This window comes from Amphibalanus amphitrite, unplaced genomic scaffold (genome assembly GCF_019059575.1).
Source record: "Amphibalanus amphitrite isolate SeventyFive unplaced genomic scaffold, NRLGWU_Aamphi_draft 000069F_arrow, whole genome shotgun sequence".
Classification (NCBI taxonomy): domain Eukaryota; kingdom Metazoa; phylum Arthropoda; class Thecostraca; order Balanomorpha; family Balanidae; genus Amphibalanus; species Amphibalanus amphitrite.
In genome coordinates this window covers 352,561-374,141 of record NW_024881565.1, presented here as the reverse complement: position 1 = coordinate 374,141, position 21,581 = coordinate 352,561, and the positions used below count along the sequence as shown (strand labels likewise).

Genomic DNA, 21,581 nt, shown 5'->3' with positions numbered 1-21,581 from the left:
ACGGTAGTCGCCGCATGCTCGCCACTCGCCCGGTGATGACTTTTGGACGAGGTGCAGAGGCGAGGCCCAGTTGCTGTCCGACGGTCGGACGACGCCAGCAGCTAGCATGCGGTCGAATTCCTGGCGGGCTGCGGCGAGACGGTCGGGAGCAAGGCGACGAGGGCGGTTGAAGCAGGGCGGACCCGTGGTCCGGATGTGATGAGTCACGTGGTGAGTGACGGTGCGCACGCCAGGTGAGCGGCTGGTCACGGCCGGGAATTCGGCCCACAGCTCGCCGAACGGGTCGTCGGAGAGGCCCAGCACGCCCGGCGGGGCGGCGGGCGACGCAGCCGTGGTCAGAACGCCGGTGGCGCACGTCTCGCCGGTGGGAGAGCGCAGGACACGCCGTCCCATGTCGACGGAGAGCCGGTAGTGTCCGAGAAAGTCGGCTCCGAGTATCGGTGACGTGACGTCAGCCACCAGGAAGCGCCACTGGTAGGGCCGGCCGGAGAGCACCACTGCGTGGTCGGCGTACCCGTGCGTGCGGATGGTGCTGCCGTTGGCGGCGGTCAGGCGGGGCGCGGCGGCCGCGTCCAAGCTGCAGGCCGGCGGGAGCTGGCTCGGAGGCAGGACACTGATCTGAGCTCCAGTGTCCACCATCATGGTGAGCTGGCCGGTCGTCACGTGCAGGAGCGGCGCCGGCGATGCCCGGCCCGGGGACGGCGCCGATGTCCCTAGGCCGTCTCGTTTAACGGCGACCAGGAGCACGGCTCGGCGCATTTCCTGGCCGCTGCACCGAAGCGGCGGTGGAAGAAGCACAGCTGCTTCTGTTGCTGTTGCTGTGGCTGTTGCAGCTGCTGCGGCTGCTGCCGTCGACCGCGAGAGCGGGACCGGCGGCGGTACCGGTCAGAGACTGCGCCTCCGTCACGGTCCCGGGAGGCGGCGCGGGAGCGGTCGCCGAGCGCCATCTCCAGTCGCTGAACCGCAGCCGTCAGCGCTGCCACCGTGCTGTGCAGAGTTGGCACATCGCCAGCAGTAGCGCAGGCCGTCGGGTCGGCGAGCTGCACGGCCGCGAGCTCGTGAGGGCCGGTCGCCTCCACGTATCGGTCGGCCGCGGCGGCCAGCTGGCTCAGCGTGGTGTCCTCCGGGAGGAGCGACAGGGCAGCCGTGGCCGCCCGCGGCAGGCGCTGCAGAAACAGCGTTCTAAGTAGCGCGCTGTCCTGCGCCTCCTCTCCCAGCTCCGAACGCATGCGCAGGAGCAGCTGCGTCGGTTTCTGGTCCCCGAGCTGGGTGTTGCGCAGCAGGGCGGACAGGCGTGCGGCCCGGGACTGCGCCAGCCGGGCCTGCAGGGCGCTCGTCAGCGCCGTGTAGTCCGCCGGGGTGGCGGTGATGACGTCACGGACCTGCCGAGCGACGTCAGTCGGCAGGTTGGCGACTAGCAGGTCGAATTTGACGCTGCTGTCGGCGATACCGGCCACCCGGCAGGCACACTCCACCTGGGCCAGCCACAGGGCGGGGTCCTCGGCCGAGAATGGAGGCAGTCGGAACGCTGCGTGAGCCCGTGGGGCGGCAGCGGTCTCAGCGGGTGCGGGTGACGGCGGCGGCGGCGGCTGATCGGGCGACTCGGCCATGGCGACTGGTTGAAGTTGTAGTGAAGTTCGCTCTCACTAGGTGGCGCCACCAGTATCCGGTGCAGGACGGCGATGGCGGCGGCCGATGGACACGCCACGTGCTGTCGGTGTATGAGAAAAAAAATTCGTCGGCGCGGCGATCGGGCACCTGACGATTACGTTGACACAGCACAGTCACAAAAATGTCAGTAGAGTTATCACGGTCCAGTTCGGGGGGCAGGCGCTCTGAAACTCCAGCGGGAGGAGCACGCTGCCGGCACGCCGGCGAAACTGGACGAAATTTGCGTTGAAGAACTAGTTGCTTATCTTGTCGGGGTCACCAATATGTTGTGCGTGGATCGGTAAAAGGTTTAACACAATTTAGGTTATATTTACTTTACACACACATCACATAAAAACGAGCGAAACGAATAAAATAGCCGAACGCTGACACCGCGCCGCGAGCCAGTGCCGAGAGAGTCTCGAGGCGGCGCGACCTTCAGAAACGTAAACAATCAGCTGTCGTAGGGAAAGCGCAACCAAATTGCAGGCACTACAATGGCACTCATATTGCGCAAATCATGCAGGAATCGGCCGCCGCCTATGCTTGGGAATGGGGATGGTTAGAATATGATTTACCTGTATGGCCGCAGCCAGTGCAGCGTAACCGGGGGGGGGGAGGGGCACAAGGGGCGCGTGCCGCCTCATTAGATGCATGGTGCCCTATGGGCCCGAGAGGCCCTGCAGTGCCAATTGGCCGCTCAGGGTCCAAGCGTGCCTTATTTCGACTGAGATAAGACCCGCAGGCCTCGTGAGGGCACCTCACAGAGTCACGGGCTCCTGAGTCACATCACACATCACATCACACATCACACATCTCCATAAGGGTCCCACTCCGGCTTCTAAGGGCCCTGTGCTGGCCTCTGAGTGACCTTGCTGACCTATTAAGCGTCAGCTCTAATTAGGGTCCTGGCCCATACCCGCATGGAACGCCTCCACAGTTCCACATCAGTGTCTCTGAGGGCCCATAACGGCGCCTGTGGGGGTCTTACACCGGCGCCTTTGAGGGCCCAACACCGCCAATCTGAGGGACTAACACCAATATTTCTTAAGGCCCTACATCGGCGGCGGCTCTGAGGGCCCCACACTGGCGCCTCTGAAGGTCTTTCACAGGCGCATCTGACGGCTACCTACCTGCACTCTGTGGGCCCCACACTGGTGAGTCTGAGGGCTCCCAGTGACGCCTGAGAGTACCACGCCGGTCTCCAGAATCCCGCAAGGCTCCTGAAACCCTCTGCTGGCCCTTGCTGGTCTCTTGAAGACCCCTTGCCCCCATGCATGTGTCTCTGAGTACTGAGGACTCCCACAACGATGCCTTTGAAAGTCTTCACCGGTGACTGTGAGGGCACCACACAGACGCGTCTGAGGGCCCTACACCGCCACCTCTGAGACACCAGTGTCTCCTGAGGCCCACATCGGCGACTCTCAGGGTCCCACACCGGCGCCTCTGGGGCCCCACACCAGTGCCTCTGGCAGCCAGCCACCGGTAACTCTGTAGGTCCTACACCGGTGACTCTGAGGGCCCCACCGGCGTCTGAGAGTACCATGCCGATCTCTAAGGATTCCACAGGGCTCCTGAAGACACTTGCCGGCCTGTGAAGGCCCATTGTTGGCATCATACGGCCTGTTACCGGCCTCTGAGGGCCCTTTGTCGGTCTCTGAGAGGTCCTACTGCGTTATTAAGCATTCGCATTTCGCACCAACAACTCCAAGGGCCCCACACACAGCCATCTGTGAATGGTGTGGGCTTAGCGCCACACCAGTGTCTGAGGCACCACAACGACGTCCATGTGAGGGCCTCACACCAGCACCTTAGAGGGCCCACACCGGCTCCTTTGTGGTTCCTGCACCAGTGCCTCTGAGGGCCCCACACCACTGCCTCTGGGGAACCCACACCGATACCTCTGATGGTCCCACGCTAGTACCTCTTAAGGTTCCACACCGGCGGCCCTGGGTCGGCTCTATACACCAGTCATTCTGAGGGGCTGAGGGCCCCAACGGCCCCACCAATTTTCGTCGATTTCTGGCGCTGCCCGTGTATTTGTCCCAAAAGCCTCCTCCTCCTCCTGGATCTGCCAGTGGGGGTCAGGTGTCCTACCATTTCTGTTTTTTTTTTTTTAAGAAAAAAAAAACTCGTGTCAGGGCTATGACGAAAAATAAGTGGCCTAAATCCGATGAGAAAACAGGATTTGGGGGTACCCTAGGTTTGGCTCCGTGATCTGGTATGCCCCCCCCGCGCTGAACCCCTGGATCCGCCAGTGATTTCATCCCAAATGGTTTGTCCCATTTCATCCCAATTGGTTTTGAAATGGTTTCCATATGGGAGTCGGGAGATATTCCTATTTGATCTAAATTGTTCAAGTGGTTTCGAAATAGAATTTTATCTCATAATGCGTGTCTTATTTAATCCCAATTGTTATTGAAATGGTTTCCATTTGGAAGATTTATTCCTATTTGATATTAAATGGACAATGGTTTTCCTATTTGATCCCAATTGGTGTCGAAATGGTTCCCAAATGGAAAAGCAAATCTGTTTTGAAATGGTGTCTCCCATTCCATTTCAACTGGTGTCGAAATGAAAAATGCATTTGAAAAGCATTCAAGGGTCGTTTTAGGCAAGAAAAACATACTTATATGGCAATAACTTTTATTTCATGAGATGAATAAAAGCAAAGTCCGAACCGTAGTCGGAGCTGGAGTCAATTTTTGAGTCAGAGTCGGAGTTAGAGTCATAAATCCACCACTTTGCAGCCCTGTTTCCAGATGTGTGACAAGTATGCTTCAAAAGTGTTTCTACCTTGATGATCTCTAATGGTTTCAAGTGTGTTTTGAGTATGGACTGGGTATCTATTAGTTCCCAATTGGTACCCTAATGGTTTCTAAATTCTAATGGTTTTTAAACATATGCTTAAATAATAGACTTAGAGGTAATGGGAAGACCTTTGACTGGTTATACTTGATAAGCATCACTACAAGGCCTTAGTTTTTCATTAAATAAAATTGATTCGCAAAATCCAAGCCGTTTCCGCTCATTTAAACAGCACTACTTTTTCTCTGTGTGCCTACGCTGGCGGCGCCCGACCGTTGGCGCCCGACCGTTGGCGGCTTGGCGCCCGGCCGGCCGCGGCCGGCCGGGCGCCACAGTTCAAATCGGGCGTCGACGTCGGCCGGCCGGCCGGCGCGCCACCGTGTTTCGAGTTCGCTGGGCCTGGGACTGCCCGCGGTCGACCGGGACCCAGTCCTGCTGTAAAAGAGGAAGCTGAGCAGAATCACGCGGCTGGTGAGTGACTTTTCTTGTGCCTCTGTATGCGATATTCGTTTTACGACTGCAAATACTGAAAATAGTTATTTGAATAAATTTGGTTGCATTTTGCATCTTTGTAAGTACCTACTGAGTTTAACAGAGGTGAGAAAGAGGCTTAAAATTAGCGATCACAATTTATTTTGCCAGCAGAAAATTGTCAGTGCCATATTTGTTGTGGTCAGGCTGCCTAAATGACAATGCAAGTTGCATGAGCTTAAAGTTATTATATTGTGATATTTGACAAATGACTCTGTGTGGTAATTAATTTGATCCCATCGCCAAATTAACCCGTGCTGTCCTGCACTGTTGCAGGCACGAACTTGCACCGGACAGACGCCGTCTACCAGTTCTACACGGGTCCAGATGGGCTGCATGCCTTCAGTATGGCTACGTTCTGACTTCTGAAAATTCTGATCGCCACGGAAGATTAAGAAATCTGTCAGAACAGACAGTATCACCGATCGGAATGAAATCTGTCGGCACGTCGTTCATTGTGCCTATTTGTAGGTAATAGCGTACGTATGGCCCAGTGTACCTATAACTACATTGTAATTCTGTTCTTGATTCTGATAGCAGTCGCCTCATCGATGTGGTGTTGACCAAACAACAATGTCCATGTGTAGTTAATGTCTAATGTTGGTAGGTACGTACTGATGAAAATGTATATGCTTGCAGAGTAATACAATAAAAATAATTCACGGTGCAGTTTGTTATTTTGTGGATGAAATGCATGGACTTCAAAAGGATCTTCAAATGGTAATCCAGCTGCCCAGTAAAAAATACCATTAGAAATTTCCAAATGGTTCCAAATGGCAAAAACCATTTGACTTATTGAACACTTTTCCAAATGGTTCCAAAGAGGTTCCATTTCAAATGTGTCCAATTGGCCACCAATTGGTTCCATTTGGAACCATTTCATGACCATTTGAAATGTGTCCAATTGGTACCTATTGGTGACCAATTGGATACATTTCAAATGGTCATGAAATGGTTCCAATTGGTACCAATTGGTGGCCAATTGGACACATTTCAAATGGAACCTCTTTGGAACCATTTGGAAAAGTGTTCAATAAGTCAAATGGTTTTTCCCATTTGGAACCATTTGGTAATTTCTAATGGTATTTTTTACTGGGTATACCCAAAATTAAAACCTCAAGGGATTTCGGCCACAATGTGCCCTATTTTCAGTTTTTTAAATTATTTTCTTTATTTTTGGTTAGTCATGCTCCAGCTCATGTGATGACTGATCAGCCCCTGCTAGGCCGCTGGTGCCCCTGGAAAGACCGTGGTACCTACCCTACCTACCCTGCCCCCTGACAATTGCCTACGGTGGGCCCTGCACATGACTTAGGTGCCCATGGGCCCTGACAGGCCCGTGGTGCCCCTGACAGGTCTGTGGTGTCCTTGCTAGGCCTGTGGTGTCCCTGGGCCTTGGCAGGTCTGTGGTGCCCCTGGCGAGCCTGTGGTGCCCCTGTTAGAACGCAGGTGCCCCTGACAATCCTGAAGTGCCAACGACAGGCTTGTGGTGCCCTTGAAAGGCCCATGGTGCCCTTGCGAAGCCGGTGGTTCCCCTGCGAAGCCGATAGTGCTCCTGGTAGGCCTCTTGGTGCCCCTGGCAGGTCTGTAGTGCCCCTGGAAGACCTGTAGTGCTTCTGCTGGGCCGATGGTGCTCCTGACAGACCTGTGGTGCCCCTGCTAGGCCTGTGGTACCCCTGGCGGGCCTGTGGTGCCCCTGTCGGCTGTCCGGCCTGGGGTGCTCCTGGCAGGCATGTGGTGACCCCAGGCCCTAAGTCATGACCCATGTGACCTTCCCCCTGGGATTCGCCACTGATAAGTACTGCGATGGCTTCTTGGGAATTTTATACATGTAGGATAAATGGAATTTATCAAATGACAATAAGGAAAAGACAAACACATAGGTACTTGAGGATCAGCTTAAAGTTAACCACACATACGGGGGTGAACTGCCATTTTCGTTTAGTAAAAAAAAAGTTGAAAAAAAATCATCGTGTTAGGGCTGTGACGAAAAATAAGTGGCCTAAATCCGATGATAAAACAGGATTTGGGGGTACCCTAGGTTTGGCTCCTTGAGCTGGTGCCCCCCCCCCCCTTGTCTCAAATCGTTCCGCCGCCTATGCTGATGGACCCCCCCCCCATGGTTTTTCGCGAATAACTCGCGTAAAAAGCGGCCGATCGCGACAAAACTTTCAGTACCCTCGAGTTGATCAATTTTACACCTACTCTGAAAATTTCATGACCCTGAACCAAGTGACCTTTGACCTGTGTGACCTATTTCTCGAACCCATGTTTGGCCGGAATCGCGATTCGGCGTATGTCGGCTCACATTAGCCGCGCGTTTGCAAGCTTCTCGTGGTTTCAAACGTTCAAACATGTGATTTGATGTTGGTCCCATGCATTTGGGTGGATCGATCGCTCTCATCGTGAACTTTCAGATTCGCTATAAAAAGTAAAAAAAAAGTTCAAAATTGGGGGTCCTGGAAGCACAAGTTTTCGAAAAAATCGCGTTTTACACCAATTACCACTAAAAATTCTAAAACTTCTTTATTTTTTGACCGATTTTGCTAAAACTTCAGGGAACCCTTCTTCATGAACTGGTCTATCATACATATCCCGGCATTTTGGATATTTCAAAAATCATGGGCTGATTCAGGTAACCTAACTTCGGAATTGGGATGATGTTTTGAGTTTTTGTTATGGCATGTCTGATGTCATGTGTCTTATGACATGATATGTCATACCTATATCATGTACCTAAAATATGCAACGTGAGCACAAAATACACGTCGGATTCAGGCATGCTAAGACGGGGAGCAGTACATTGAGATAATCCCCCTTTCTCAGGTACCTGGGTCCGCCTATTCCAATATTTTCATTGTATCGAATGACGTCACATAGTCTTTAGGTGCATACATATGACGAGGGATGCCCTTGATCACCATTACAAACCTAAGTAAGTCGTTCCCTAGCGGCAAATGGTCGGACGTACCGGGACGGCCCGGACCACTTCTGCGCCTGCCATCTATCGGGCAGTGCTTGGAACTACAGCGGGCGCCGGCCGGCCGGGCCGCGCGGCGCCGTTACGGGGCTATGGAGGCGAATGAAGTGGTGTAAAACCAGACGAATTTTACGCTTGTAAAGCAAAAAACTAAAAATGTACACTCACCACGGTGTTTAGGAAAGTACTGGGAACAATATGGATATAATTTAAAGGAAATAGTTCACTTTTTAACATGGGTTTTGAACTGGAATAGCAGTTCCGTAGCCTGGGCTGAGACGAGCATAAATCAGGAGCTTTTACAGCCCAACGATCACCCTAGGCAAAGATATTCTATTTCTCGTCCCGAAAAAGGTGTCTTGCGTGCCTTGCATATATTTCCATCCAGTATGAAAAGAGCATGGGTACCGACAATTCTTCAAAAACTAGAGAAATTATCTACGAGAACTCTACAGAAATTCTCGTACTGATCAATAAGGACATTCAGCAGCAGCAGATCGCCCAAATGCCGGTGGCCGCGATAATTTCTCTAGTTTCTGAAGAATTTTCGGGACCCATGCTCTTTTCATACTGGATCGCGGGTGCCTTACAGAGACTGAAAAGTTCTTCCTATATCAAAATATAGAAAATAATCTTTTGTTATAAATAGGTTTTATTTTCTTTGCTGATCATTTTGAACATAAAAAATCATAAATCCATTGCAAAAAAAATAATTTCGTGAAAGTGAACTATTTCCTTTAAAGCTAGTACGATGCGAACTGTTGGTTCCCTAGAGCAGCATTTACCTACATACTTGTCGGAGGTAGGACTTTAACATTACCGGAGCTTCTAAACTGCGCTCGCAAAGTACTTGATTGTAAATATTTGCATTTAGAGGCAAAAATCTAAAAATGTACAGTCAGAGCGTTGTTCCCAATACTTCTAGGTACATAATGAGCATAAATTTAGCTTGAAGTGTTATCACACATTGGTTCCCAGTCCAGTTTAAAGGGACCCTCCCACCTTAACATTAGATTTGAGTTGAGATAGCCAAAATGGGGTCCCTGGCTCACAATTACCGGTTTCGGCACTCACAACATCGAGAAATGCCTTAAATCGGAAATATTGAATTTCAAAATTGCAGCATTTTGATTCAGAGGGGCTAATGCATAGGAATACCCCTCTGAATGTGTGACGTCAGCGCAGATATCTAACGATTTTTAAATGTTTGACTAAAACGTTTTGTAGCACGCGGTGGTATATGCTGCTTTGCGCGCAACAAATGCCGCACTTTCAAATAAAGTCGTTAGGAACTGCGGAGATCCCAAAAAGTAAACAAAAGTAAAAGTCTAATATCTTGAAAACTGGTGAATATTTTTCGATGAAATTTGGTAGATATTCGTTTTTACTCTTTCTGAACCGAGCGACATCACTTTCATGCCAATTCATTAACTTTTTTGAAGGTGGGAGGGTCCCTTTAAAGCGACACTTTGTGCCGCAGAGCCTATCTCTTCCAGTGGATGGCGGCTGGCTGGCGGTTGTAGTGGTGGACAAGACAATTCTTGAGTGAAATGAAATCGTTTTCTTTCATTGAAGAATTTTGAAGAACTCGTAATAATTGACAAATGACCGTTAATTACAGTGTATAATTTAAAGTTCATGGCAAATGACAAACTTTTAAACAATGATTGTGAACCCCAGTACCGCTGCGCGAGTAAGCAAGTACTCGACGCACGGTCTGCCCGCCACTTCTGAAAATGGTCCGCGGCCGGCCGGCCGCGACCCGACACGAACAATCAAAGCTGGGCCAAAACTACCCCCGAGAAACTCGTCTTGGAGACGCCTCTGCGCAAGCTAGAAACTCAAAATTTGACACAACGTGCCCAATGAATGGTAAGGAAAAGTCACCAAATTTCAAGCCCCAAAGCTAGAGTGGTTTTCCGTCGAGAGCAAAAAACTACAGGTGGGGGCCGATTCGCCCCCACCCCCACCCCCACCAGTAGGTAATAGGGTGAATTTACATTTTCTTATGCAGGTTTTGCTCCGTCCCGCTGCGCTCAATGCCCACACAGGGAAAGTTAGCGGGGTTTCACTGTCAGAGGCCGTCTTCCATGGCCGGTCAGACGGGCCTAGCGCCGGGTCTTCGCGTCGATAAGGGTCATTTCACGCTTTTGTGTGGCTTACTTTGATCCATCATGACACTGACTTGTGTGATTGCGCCTTGTTGCCGGCTGTGAGAGACGCATATCAATAGTTGAGAATATTTTTTCCGCTACATAGGTATTGTTCTTTTGGCATTCAGCTTTCACGAAAACGAAAAAAAACATGCCTATGATTGTCCTGTCCTGGGTGTCCTGGACCGCTCGTTGAATAAAAAATTATCACGTTTTTACAAAAACGCAATTTTTGAAAAAGGCCATCGAACGATTTTGGTAAAAAAAAAAAAAAACACATTTTTGGAATCAGCTCACCGTCAGCTTTCGAATGGTATATTTCGTTTCTTTTGTGGATGAAATGACTTTTCCGACGAACCATGTAGGGGAGAACGGGGTCAATTGTAACATTTTTTGCATTTTATCATCTGGTGCAAACACGTTCGCAGTTATAAAGCTCTTTCCTTTATTTTCAGAAACTATGATGTTTTGTCTTTAAAATGAAGTTAAAACATTTGCGAAATAACTTCTTATTCTGGTCAAAATTGTGGTCCGAAAAAGTCAATTCAGCTGTTACAATTCACCCCAGATACGGGGTCAAAAGTAACACCACCCGGGGACAATTGTAACATGTTAACTTTCAGGCTACAGCAACACATTTTTTCCAAAACTTTGATTTAACAAAAGTATTGAACACTTGTTCATCTTCCCAGACTTGGTAGGTACGGTTCTTCTTAGGAAAAAAAGGCTTAAAACCTCGCACTTATACATGGGGTTGGATGGACCTTCTCTCCCTCGGTTTTTCGCAAATAAATCGCGTAAAAAGCTGCCAATTGCGACAAAACTTACAGTTCTCTTAATTCTTCTAGCAATGTTTCATCTCCCTTGATAATTTGACGACTTTGACATAATGGCCACTGACCTATAACCTGTTCCATTTGACCCCTGCACACTGGCGGATCCAGGGTGTCAGCGCGGGGGGGGCATACCAGGTCACGGAGCCAAACCTAGGGTACCCCCAAATCCTGTTTTCTCATCGGATTTAGGCCACTTATTTTTCGTCATAGCCCTGACACGAGTTTTTTTTTTCTTAAAAAAAAAAAAACAGAAATGGTAGGACACCTGACCCCCATTGGCAGATCCAGGAGGAGGAGGCTTTTGGGACAAACACCCGGGCAGCGCCAGAAATCGACGAAAATTGGTGGGGCCGGTGGGGCCCTCAGAATGACCGGTGTAGGTAAAGAGCCGACCCAGGGTCGCCGGTGTGGAACCTTAAGAGGTACTGGCGAGGGACCATCAAAGGTATCGGTGTGGGTTCCCCAGAGGCAGTGGTGTGGGGCCCTCAGAGGCACTGGTGCAAGAACCACAAAGGAGCCGGTGTGGGCCCTCTAAGGTACTGGTGTGAGGCCCTCACATGGACGCCGTTGTGGTGCCTCAGACACTGGTGTGGCGCTAAGCCCACACCATTCACAGATGGCTGTGTGTGGGGCCCTTGGAGTGGTTGGTGCGAAATGCGAATGCTTAATAACCCAGTAGGACCTCTCAGAGACCGACAAAGGGCCCTCAGAGGCCGGTAACGGGCCGTATGATGCCAACAATGGGCCTTCACAGGCCGGCAAGTGAGGGCCGGCAGTATCTTCAGGAGCCCTGTGGAGTCCTTAGAGATCGGCATGGTACTCTCAGACGCCGGTGGGGCCCTCAGAGTCACCGGTGTAGGACATACAGAGTTACCGGTGGCTGACTGCCAGAGGCATTGGTGTGGGGCCCCAGAGGCGCCAGTGTGGGACCCTCAGAGTCGCCTATGTGGGACCTCAGGAGACACTGGTGTGTCAGAGGTGGCGGTGTAGGGCCCTCAGACGTGTCTGTGGGGTGCCCTCTCAGTCGCCGGTGAAGACTTTCAAAGGCATCGTTGTGGGAGTCCTCACTCCTCAGAGACACATGCATGGGGGCAAGGGGTCTTCAAGAGACCAGCAAGGGCCAGCAGAGGCCTTCAGGAGCCCTGTGGGATCCAGGAGACCGGCGTGGTACTCTCAGGCGTCACTGGGAGCCCTCAGAGTCACCAGTGTGGGGCCCACAGAGTTGCAGGTAGGTAGCCGTCAGATGCGCCTGTGTAAGACCTTCAGAGGCGCCAGTGTGGGGCCCTCAGAGCGGCCGCCGATGTAGGGCCTTAAGAAATATTGGTGTTAGTCCCTCAGATTGGCGGTGTTGGGCCCTCAAAGGCGCCAGTGTGAGACCCTCACAAGTCACAGGCGCCGTTATGGGCCCTCAGAGGCACTGGTGTGGAGCCGTTCCATGCGGGTATAGGTCAGGACCCTAATTAAAGCTGAGCTGACGCTTAATGGGTCAGCAAGGTCACTCAGAGGTCAGCACAGGGCCCTCAGAAGCCGGAGTGGGGCCCTTATGGAGATGTGTGATGTGTGGCGACTCAGGAGGCCGTGACTCCGTGAGGTGCTCTCACGAGTCCTGCGGGTCTTATCTCAGTCGAAATAAGGCATGCTTGGACCCTGAGCGGCCAATTGGCACTGCAGGGCCTCTCGGGCCCATAGGGCACCATGCATCTAATGAGGCGGCACGCGCCCCTTGTGCCCCCCCCCCCCGGTTACGCTGCACTGGCTGCGGCCATACTGATAAAGGTAAATCATATTCTAACCGTCCCTATTCTCAAGCATAGGCGGCGGCCGATACCTGGTTTGCGCAATATGAGTGCCATCGTTAGACAATACGGTCAAAAGTGTTGAAGCGGCATGACTCCCCTGTGGTAAGAACTAAGAAGCAACATACTTACAAAATAAAGCAATGACAACTAAATTGAGGCTACTAAAACGACTCTAATCACAAAAGTAGTTACTAGGAAGGATTTCTAATCCATTTTTATTTAGTTCCTCGTTATAGGCGTAAGAAGAGTAAGTCTGAACGGGGGGGGGGCATACTTGTACTGAATGCCCTCCCCAGGCTCCTGTCGGGGGGGGGCATATGCCCCTAATGCCCCCCCTGGATCCGCCAGTGCCCCTGCAAAAATGTTACAATTGTCCCCATCGCGCCTTGATATATTTTAGACGAAACTGGCGCAAAAAAGATGTTGCATGTACAGCATTTAATGCTTTCAATTTATGGACAACAAGCCTGCCAACGCTTGCACAAAGTCTGAAGTCGATATCATTTCAATGGCGGGAATGAGCTAATCAAATATAACGGTATAAGAATTTACAAAATGCTCTCAAAAACACATTACTGTGCACAGCCATCGACATACCCGGCACTCTCGCTTCAAACTCCGTTGAGAAAGGCAGTATAGAATTACGCATTTTCGGTCTTAACATCAGCTCATTCTATTGGTAAGTTTATGAGTTATTAACAGCTGTTACAATTGCCCCGTGTTACATTTGACCCCGCTCTCCCCTACTCAGACCCAACCTGATATCAGTTCTCAACAGGAATAATCATTTCGCATCCTCTATCAGACCACCCTGTTGTGTTTCGGTTTCACTCATCCAAAAGGTGCATGGGTAAGCCTGGGTAGGCCCCTCCAGTAACCGTAAAAGCGACCGGCTAGTATACTACCCTGGGGACTGGGCTAGGTGGCCCGTCCAGACGAGACACTCCCGTCTGTAGAGTGGAACGGAGGTCCATTTAATCTACAACGTACAGTAGGTCTACAAAATATTAAATAAGTCCTCTCCGTATGTGGGTCACCAACGGGCATAGCGCCTGAGCGCTACTCAGTCGCCAACGGAGGGACTTATTTTGTAGACCTACTGTACATACAGCAATGATCAACTGAACTAATGTACGAGTAGTGCGTTAACCCGCGCCCCGTAGGGCTATCGGTCGCCCCCCCCCCCCTGAGATCTCGGAAATTTACTAGCCGATTTTTAAAAATTTTCACCGTTTACAGGCATTTCAAGAAATGTGTTGTGAAATCGAGTAAATTGATAATTTATTGAAAACCATCGATGGTACATTGTTCGTCAAACAGATACTTTGCTATCTGAGGTCACTGATATCAGGTCAGGTCACAGCGAGGTCAGGTCACCGGGGGTCACAATATGAAAGTGTCGTGTGATACATGTTTTATGGTCCATTTTACATGACAAATGCGATTATGTGGGTGAGACAGCCTTTGGGGCCAGCCTAGGTCACGTTTTGGTGAAGGTCAGGTTCAAGGTCAGGTCAAATTAGGTCAAATTTCAAATTTGATATTTTTGCATAAAATGGATATCGATTCGATGCAGCTCGTCACGGGGAGTCTAATGGTGGTCTTTGTTTTGCCCTACGAGGTCTATAATTGCCAAAAATTGAGTTTGAAAACTTGACGTCATCATTTTTGAACACTTTTTTCGCTATAACTTGGCCAAAAAACGAGGCCAACCAGGCCAACCAACCAAACTTGGCCAACCTATCATAGCCTCTGGAAAAATTTAGGTCACAATGTGTAAAATTGATGCCCGGAGGTGTCCTGAAAGTTTGGTGGCGATATCTCCAGCCGTTTAGGAGATATCGACGGAAAAGGACAGGGGAACCGTTTCGGCCCCCCTTCCTGCGGGGCGCGGGCTAAGAAGTGCAACGCCCAACACTGCCGCAGTCAATTATCATCAACACAAATCGATGTTAAGGTGACTTCCCTCCTGAACTTTCCACACCACATATCTCGTACATGCAGAGCCAAACTGCGCCAGGCACAAACAATAGCACAGCAAAGATTCACTGAATTTATCCACACATATATTCTTAGTTCTTCTGAATAGCCACCGGCGGAATGACAAATACTGAGCGCTATACTGGCAACGGTTTTGAGCGACATCTGTCAGTCTCGGCGCCGGAACTGCGCAGAAAGCCGTACTGTCATCACGACTCTGAGCCGTCACAGAAGACACAAGGCTGCTGGGATAACAACGCGGCAAGGCACACTACAATCGTAAGCGCTGACCAGCTAGTTGAACGAAAAAAGACCCTGAAACAATGTAGCGCTATATGAGCCCAAGTAACACTCATTGCCTTGCCGGTAGATTAAGGGCTAAGGCACAATGACAAGTTCTCATAAGCGGCTGGCATGCCCGTTCATAAGACGAGGATACAAAACGCGTTGACGTCATGGACATGGTATATGGTTATTGATATTCATGCGGTCAGTGGCGTACCCAGGAATTTGCGAAGGACCAGGGCATCGACTGGAGGGGCGCCAACACTGGACAGAGGGGCGCCACCCACCATCATCTAGGAGCGCGACGCTATCGATTGGAGGGGCGCCAACAGGGGCGGATCCAGGAATTTTCGGGAGGGGGGGGGGCGGCAAGTCGAAATAGGGGCGACCTGGCAATCCGGGGGCGCTCCATACAAAGGGGGCGCCAAACCGTCAAAATCGGGAGCTAAAAGCCCGCGCCGTGCTAGGGGGCGTTATCGCGCTCCCCCTCAGGTTTTTCGCAAATATCTGAAAAACGGCTGCGCGCAGCGCCGCCATTTTCAGCATACCTTATCATGCATCTTTTTTGCACATGTTGTAAAAATGTCTGACGCGGGTGATGGAAGGTCAGGTCACCAGGTTATGCCAAGTGACCTTGCCTAAGAAAAAGTTCAAATGCTTACCATTGCTATACCGACTGAACGATTGCTTTGAACCTTTCAGCGATTGATGAAAGCAACACTATCCATGAAATGTATATCTCGGAATTTCGATATCTGTGATCTAAGGTCAGGTCAGTTGTGCGACGTCTCCATTAGGTAGGTAGGTATAATTAAGTGTAGTGTATTGCTCTGCCTTGATGCTCTACTGCTCTGTCACGGATCGGTGAGGTCACGGTGACGTCACTTGCCGTAACGTCAGCGCGTATGTGTACTGCCGCCGTCTGCCCTGGGGCACGGTGGGGTCGGCCGCGGGCCGGTTGGGGCCGCGGGCCGTCAGTGTGCTGAGAGAACCAATACAGTACAGACCAGTTCGTCACAGTGGCGACGAGGATCACTGGACTTGAAGAGGAGGTGGAACATTTGGCACAAGTATGGTACATGGAGCGTTGGGTGAGTTTGATCCGGGCAATGAAGGAATCGGAAGTTACTTGGAACGGTTTGATTTTTACTGTGAGGCAAATGGGATCTCAGCAGCGGAACGGAAGAAGGCTGTTTTTCTGTCAACTGTAGGCCATGGCACGTTTGATATAATTAAGGATCTGTTACACCCAGTGGGGCTTTCTGATGCGTCCTTGGCCGAAATAAGAGACAGTTTGCTTCGGCATTTCAAGCCTCAAAGCGTGGAAATAGCGGAACGGTTCAAATTTTTCAAGCGGACACAACAGTCGAATGAGTCTGTGAGTGAGTATATTGCTACGCTGAGGAAAATGGCCAAGGAATGTAATTTCGGTGACTATTTGAATACGGCGCTCAGGGACCAGCTCGTATGTGGAATGAAAGATGTCAAGTGTCAGCGAGAGCTGTTGAGCAAGTCTGATCTGACATTGGAATCTGCCCTGCAGCAGGCCAAGGCCATGGAGGCGGTGCAGAGAGAGGCTTCTTGTTTCAGCGGAGAGGTGGCCGCGGCTGCTAACCGGGTGGCCAGTGGGCCGCAGCGGACCATCAGAAGCGCCCAGCCCGGGCACAGGGACGCGCCGACATCAGCTGACTCAGCTAAGTACGGCCGATCGTGCTGGCGCTGTGGCAATCGGCATGGTGGGAAATGCCGATTCGAGTCCGCCAAATGTTACGCATGTGGTCGTCAGGGTCACATTTCAAGATGCTGCCGGCAGCAGGCGTCTTCAGTTCACCACCAGGGAGTGTCTGGAGAGCAGCCTGATGATGACAGCGGCGCGGTGGAGCCGGTCCTGCTGGAGAACTTGTCGACTCCGAGTCAGCCGGTGTATGTGGTTAACCGCGCCCAGGTGAGCTCGCCACCTATTTGGTGCCCTGTTCAGATTTGTAGCACGCAGGTTAACATGGAGTTAGACACGGGCGCTGGTGTCACATTGATTGATGAACACACATACCGTCGTTTTCAAAAGCGTCCGAAGTTGAATAGCAGCCCCGTTAAACTGAGATCGTTTACTGGCAACACAATACCTGTACTGGGTGAATTCAGCACTGACGTGACGTACAATGGTCGGCTGTACAGGCAACTCCCGATCGTGGTCGTCCATGGATCGGCTCCATGCCTCCTGGGTCGGAACTGGCTGGAGAAGATGCAGATCTGCTGGTCTGACGTGCACGCGCTGAGGACTTCACATCTACAACGACTCAAAAGCAAGTATGGCTCTGTGTTTCGTGAGGGGCTGGGCACATTGAAAGGTGTAGAAGTCAGGCTTGATATCGACAGAAGTGTTGTTCCTAAGTTTTTCAAGGCTCGCTCTTTACCATTTGCGTACAAACAGAAGGTTGAGGATCAGTTAGACGCAGACATTGCTAGTGGTGTGCTGGTCCCAGTTAGGAACAGCCGCTGGGCAGCGCCCATTGTACCAGTCGTGCGGCCTGACGGGCGCATTCGTGTCTGTGCGAATTTTAAACTGACTGCAAACAGAGCTGTGAAACTTGACAAGTACCCACTGCCCAAGACAGAAGAAATGTTTGCAAAGCTAGGATCGAAGAAAGTCTGGTCCAAAATTGATTTAGCACAGGCCTACAATCAGGTTAAGATACATAAAGACTCACGAGATATTCTCACCATCAACACTTCTCGTGGGCTCCTGCAGTACACCAGGATGCCATTTGGGGTAAACTGTGCTGTAGGAGTTTTCCAGAGGGAGATAGAGCGCGTTTTGAGCGGCATTCCAGATGTGGTTGTTTACCTTGATGATGTGCTCGTTGGCAGCCAGTCAGAGGAAGAACACTGGAAGGTGCTGGGATCGATCTTCAGTCGACTGGAGGCTGCTGGACTCCGAGTTCGGGAGACCAAGTGCGCGTTCTTTCAAGACAGCGTGGAGTATCTGGGACATCACATGAGCAGGGATGGAATTCGGCCGACGTCAGACAAGGTGAAGGCTATCGTGGATGCCCCCCGCCCCGCTAATGTGACTGAGCTCAAGTCTTTCCTCGGACTTGTTACATACTACTCGCGATTTATAGCGCAGCGTGCCGAGGTCTTGTCTCCCCTGTATGACCTTTTAAGGGCAGGGGCCAGCTGGACATGGGGGCCTTCACAAGAGAAGAGTTTTAATTCTGTGAAAGACGCTCTGGCCTCCCACACTTTGTTAGTTCATTTTGATCCAGAAAAACAGCTGATTCTTACCACCGATGCATCATGCAGGGGGGTCGCTGCAGTATTGGCTCATCTCGATGATAATGGTGTAGAGGCGCCGATCGCTTTCGCCTCTAGAAGATTGTCTGTAGCAGAGCAAAAGTACAGTCAAATTGAGCGTGAGGGCTTGGCGGTCATCATGGGAGTAACCAAGTTCCACCAGTATCTGTGCGGGGTAACTCGACCGTTCTTCCTCGTCACGGATCATAAGCCGCTCTTCAAGTTGTTTGGGCAGCATGAGGCGTTGCCTGAGATGGCGTCTGGGCGAATCAGGCGCTGGGCTCTCAAACTGTCTGGTTATAATTACCGCATTCAGTTCAAGCGAACACATGAGATTGCCAATGCCGATGCGCTGAGCAGGCTGCCCAGTCCTTACATTGAAGGAGCGCAGCCGGAGGAACTGGTTCTTCATGCAGATGAGGACTGGTCTGGTGCTGAGGTCGGGGAAGCAGGTCCTCAGCCTGAAGAGTTGGAGCTGTTGACAGCGCAAAGCTGGTTAGATGCGAAGCAGGTGGCCAAGCTGACCAGCATGGACCCAGTGTTGTCGAACGTCGTGCGCCTTGTACAGTTTGGAGGGTGGCCCACTCAAATTCCGGAATCGCTCAAATGTTTCGCCCCTAAAAAGGATGAACTGTCACTGACGGCTGGGGTTCTGCTATGGGGTCATCGTGTTGTGATTCCAGATGCTGCCCGCAGAGCTGTGCTGATGGAACTGCACGTCGGACATCCGGGCATCGGCAAGATGAAGGCGTTGGCGAGGAGCGTCGTCTGGTGGCCCGGCATCGACCAGGATGTGGAAGCAGTCGTCGGAGGGTGCACTGCGTGCCAGGAGAGTCGTGACTCGCCACCGCATCGTGAGTTACATCCGTGGCCGTGGCCCACGAAACCCTGGTCCCGCATTCACGCGGATTTTGCCGAGCCAGAGAAGGGGAAGTATGTGTTGGTAGTTGTTGACAGTCATTCTAAGTGGATAGAGGCAGAAGTCATGTACAGTACCGCATCGGCTCCGACGATCAATAAATTCCGGGCTATGTTTGCGAGATGGGGATTGCCGGATATGATCTGCACCGATAATGGGACAACTTTTACCTCGACTGAATTTCAACAATTCTTGAGAGAGAACGGCATTGTGCATCGCACGATAGAGCCCCGTCACAGCCAGGGTAATGGTCTCGCAGAGCGAGCCGTCAAGGAGGTAAAGTTGGCCTTACAAAGGGAGTCTGATAGCGGCGGACCGTGGGACCTGAGACTCACCAGATGGCTGATGAGACAGCGCACAACACCTCATTCAACAACCATGGTGACACCCGCTGAACTAATGATGGGTCGCAGGCTTCGCACACGGCTAGATCTGTTGTTTCCAGATATAGGCAAGACAGTCCTTCAGCAGCAAAACAGACAGAGGGCGTACTTTGACCGAACGGCTCAGTGTCGGCAAATGCTGGTTGGCGATGCGGTGTTCGCGAGAAATTACGCTGTTGGGTTGCAGTGGCTGCCTGGGGTGATCGTCGGCACCGATGGCCCGGTGTCTTACGTGGTCCGTTTGTTTGATGGCAGGATTTGGAGACGGCATGGTGACCAGCTGAGGAGGCGGCAGTCAGCTGAGCCGATCAGTCCGCCGGAGGCGGCGTCACGGGAGGTCCGGCGGCCGTCGTCCGATGCTGCTGTCCAGCCCGGGCGACCAGGTGGAGCGTCTCAGGGGACTGCACCGCCGGCACCGCTGTCGTCCGCCGTGCAGCCGTCGCAGTCGCGGCCGGGGGCGCTCACTCAGCAGCCGCCTCCGCCCAATGTTCGGTCGTCGCCGACGCGGCCGGGGGTACCGGCTCAATCGTCGCATCGGCCGTCGCCCGTCTCCGCCCCGTCGTCACTCGAGCCGGGTGGGCCGCCGCAGCCGTCGGCGGACGTTTGGCCGTCGTCCGCTCCTGGAACGTGTCCGGCGCCGAGCTCACCGGATGGGACTGGGCCTCATCCAGAGGTGGCGACATCTGTGGAGCGGACATTGCGGCGCTCGACTCGAACGCGGAGAGCGCCTGAGCTATATCAGGCAGGGAGTGGGATGTGATGGCCTGTTACCTGTACTAGTGTTACGAGGAAGTGCTTAGTTAAGGAAGGGGGAGTGTAGTGTATTGCTCTGCCTTGATGCTCTACTGCTCTGTCACGGATCGGTGAGGTCACGGTGACGTCACTTGCCGTAACGTCAGCGCGTATGTGTACTGCCGCCGTCTGCCCTGGGGCACGGTGGGGTCGGCCGCGGGCCGGTTGGGGCCGCGGGCCGTCAGTGTGCTGAGAGAACCAATACAGTACAGACCAGTTCGTCACATTAAGTCTTTGGGAGAAAACTGAAAGGCATCTCTTTTGGACGAGCGCCATTCTAGACAATATCAAGCATTGGGATACATATAAAATTAACACGCTGAATAAGAACATTGCACCTAGTGTGACCACTCATTATGTCCCAGAGGTCATCCCATGTCATGAAAGGTCCGCAGCAGTTTTTTTTAAAATAACTTTTGATAGATTCAAGCTAGAGCGATAAAAACACCTCAGCTGTGTTCAGCTCGACGATACGCATCGACTGCTATGCAGCATGACCTTTTCCGGTCAGGTCATGACCTTGACCTGAGGTCAAATTCTCAAAATTACCCTTCATAAGGTCAACCTTTAGTTTGTTCGACGTGTCTCGACGACAGAAACGCAATGCTGGCTAACGTAATGTCGAGACTCTCTTGAGTCAAATGTTATTGCAGGAAAACATTGTTCGTAAAAAGGCTATTTTTAGAGTCTTTTGCCCTCTGAAGGCTAAACCGTTGACCTGAGGTCAAATCTGAGCGCAGCTTGCAGAAACACCTTTAAAAGGGCTATCGAATGCGCTTTTCTGCGGCGCTATAGCTCTATTGGTTTCCGAGTTATGTGCCGCTGCTTCGAAAACGGAAAAATGTTGAAACAGGCAACATTTTACCTTTGATGACCTCTGGTGACCTGACATTCGACCTGACCTAAAAAATGACCGTTTTGTTTTCGTCCTGTTTTTGACGATCTTTCAAATGCCGCTTATCGCGTGTCACTACGCGGCCCAGGAGCCGAGTTAGACGAGGGAGTGTGCCCCCCCCCTCCCCAGCAGGACACGGAAAACTCAGACCACCAGCACGGCACGGGTCGTAGATGGGCACCGCTACCCTAGCAAAAGATATTAGCAAAAAGGTGACTTCCATTTACTGGTGCAGTCCTCCTTCTCCCGGTGATGCCCCCTCCTTTTTCTGGAAGC

At 51.7% G+C, this 21,581-nt stretch overlaps 1 protein-coding gene across 1 annotated transcript; it reads right to left on the bottom strand.

Moving 5' to 3' along the window:
- Positions 1-713: 713 nt before the first annotated feature.
- LOC122378974 lies at positions 714-1,610 on the bottom strand. The gene has a single exon (XM_043360732.1). It carries the CDS (start codon positions 1,608-1,610, stop codon positions 714-716), a length of 897 nt encoding a protein of 298 aa, XP_043216667.1.
- Positions 1,611-21,581: the final 19,971 nt, after the last annotated feature.

Bases quoted from the DNA above. Each gene is read 5' to 3' on its own strand.
- LOC122378974 (XM_043360732.1), bottom strand. From the start codon at position 1,610: ATGGCCGAGTCGCCCGATCAGCCGCCGCCGCCGCCGTCACCCGCACCC.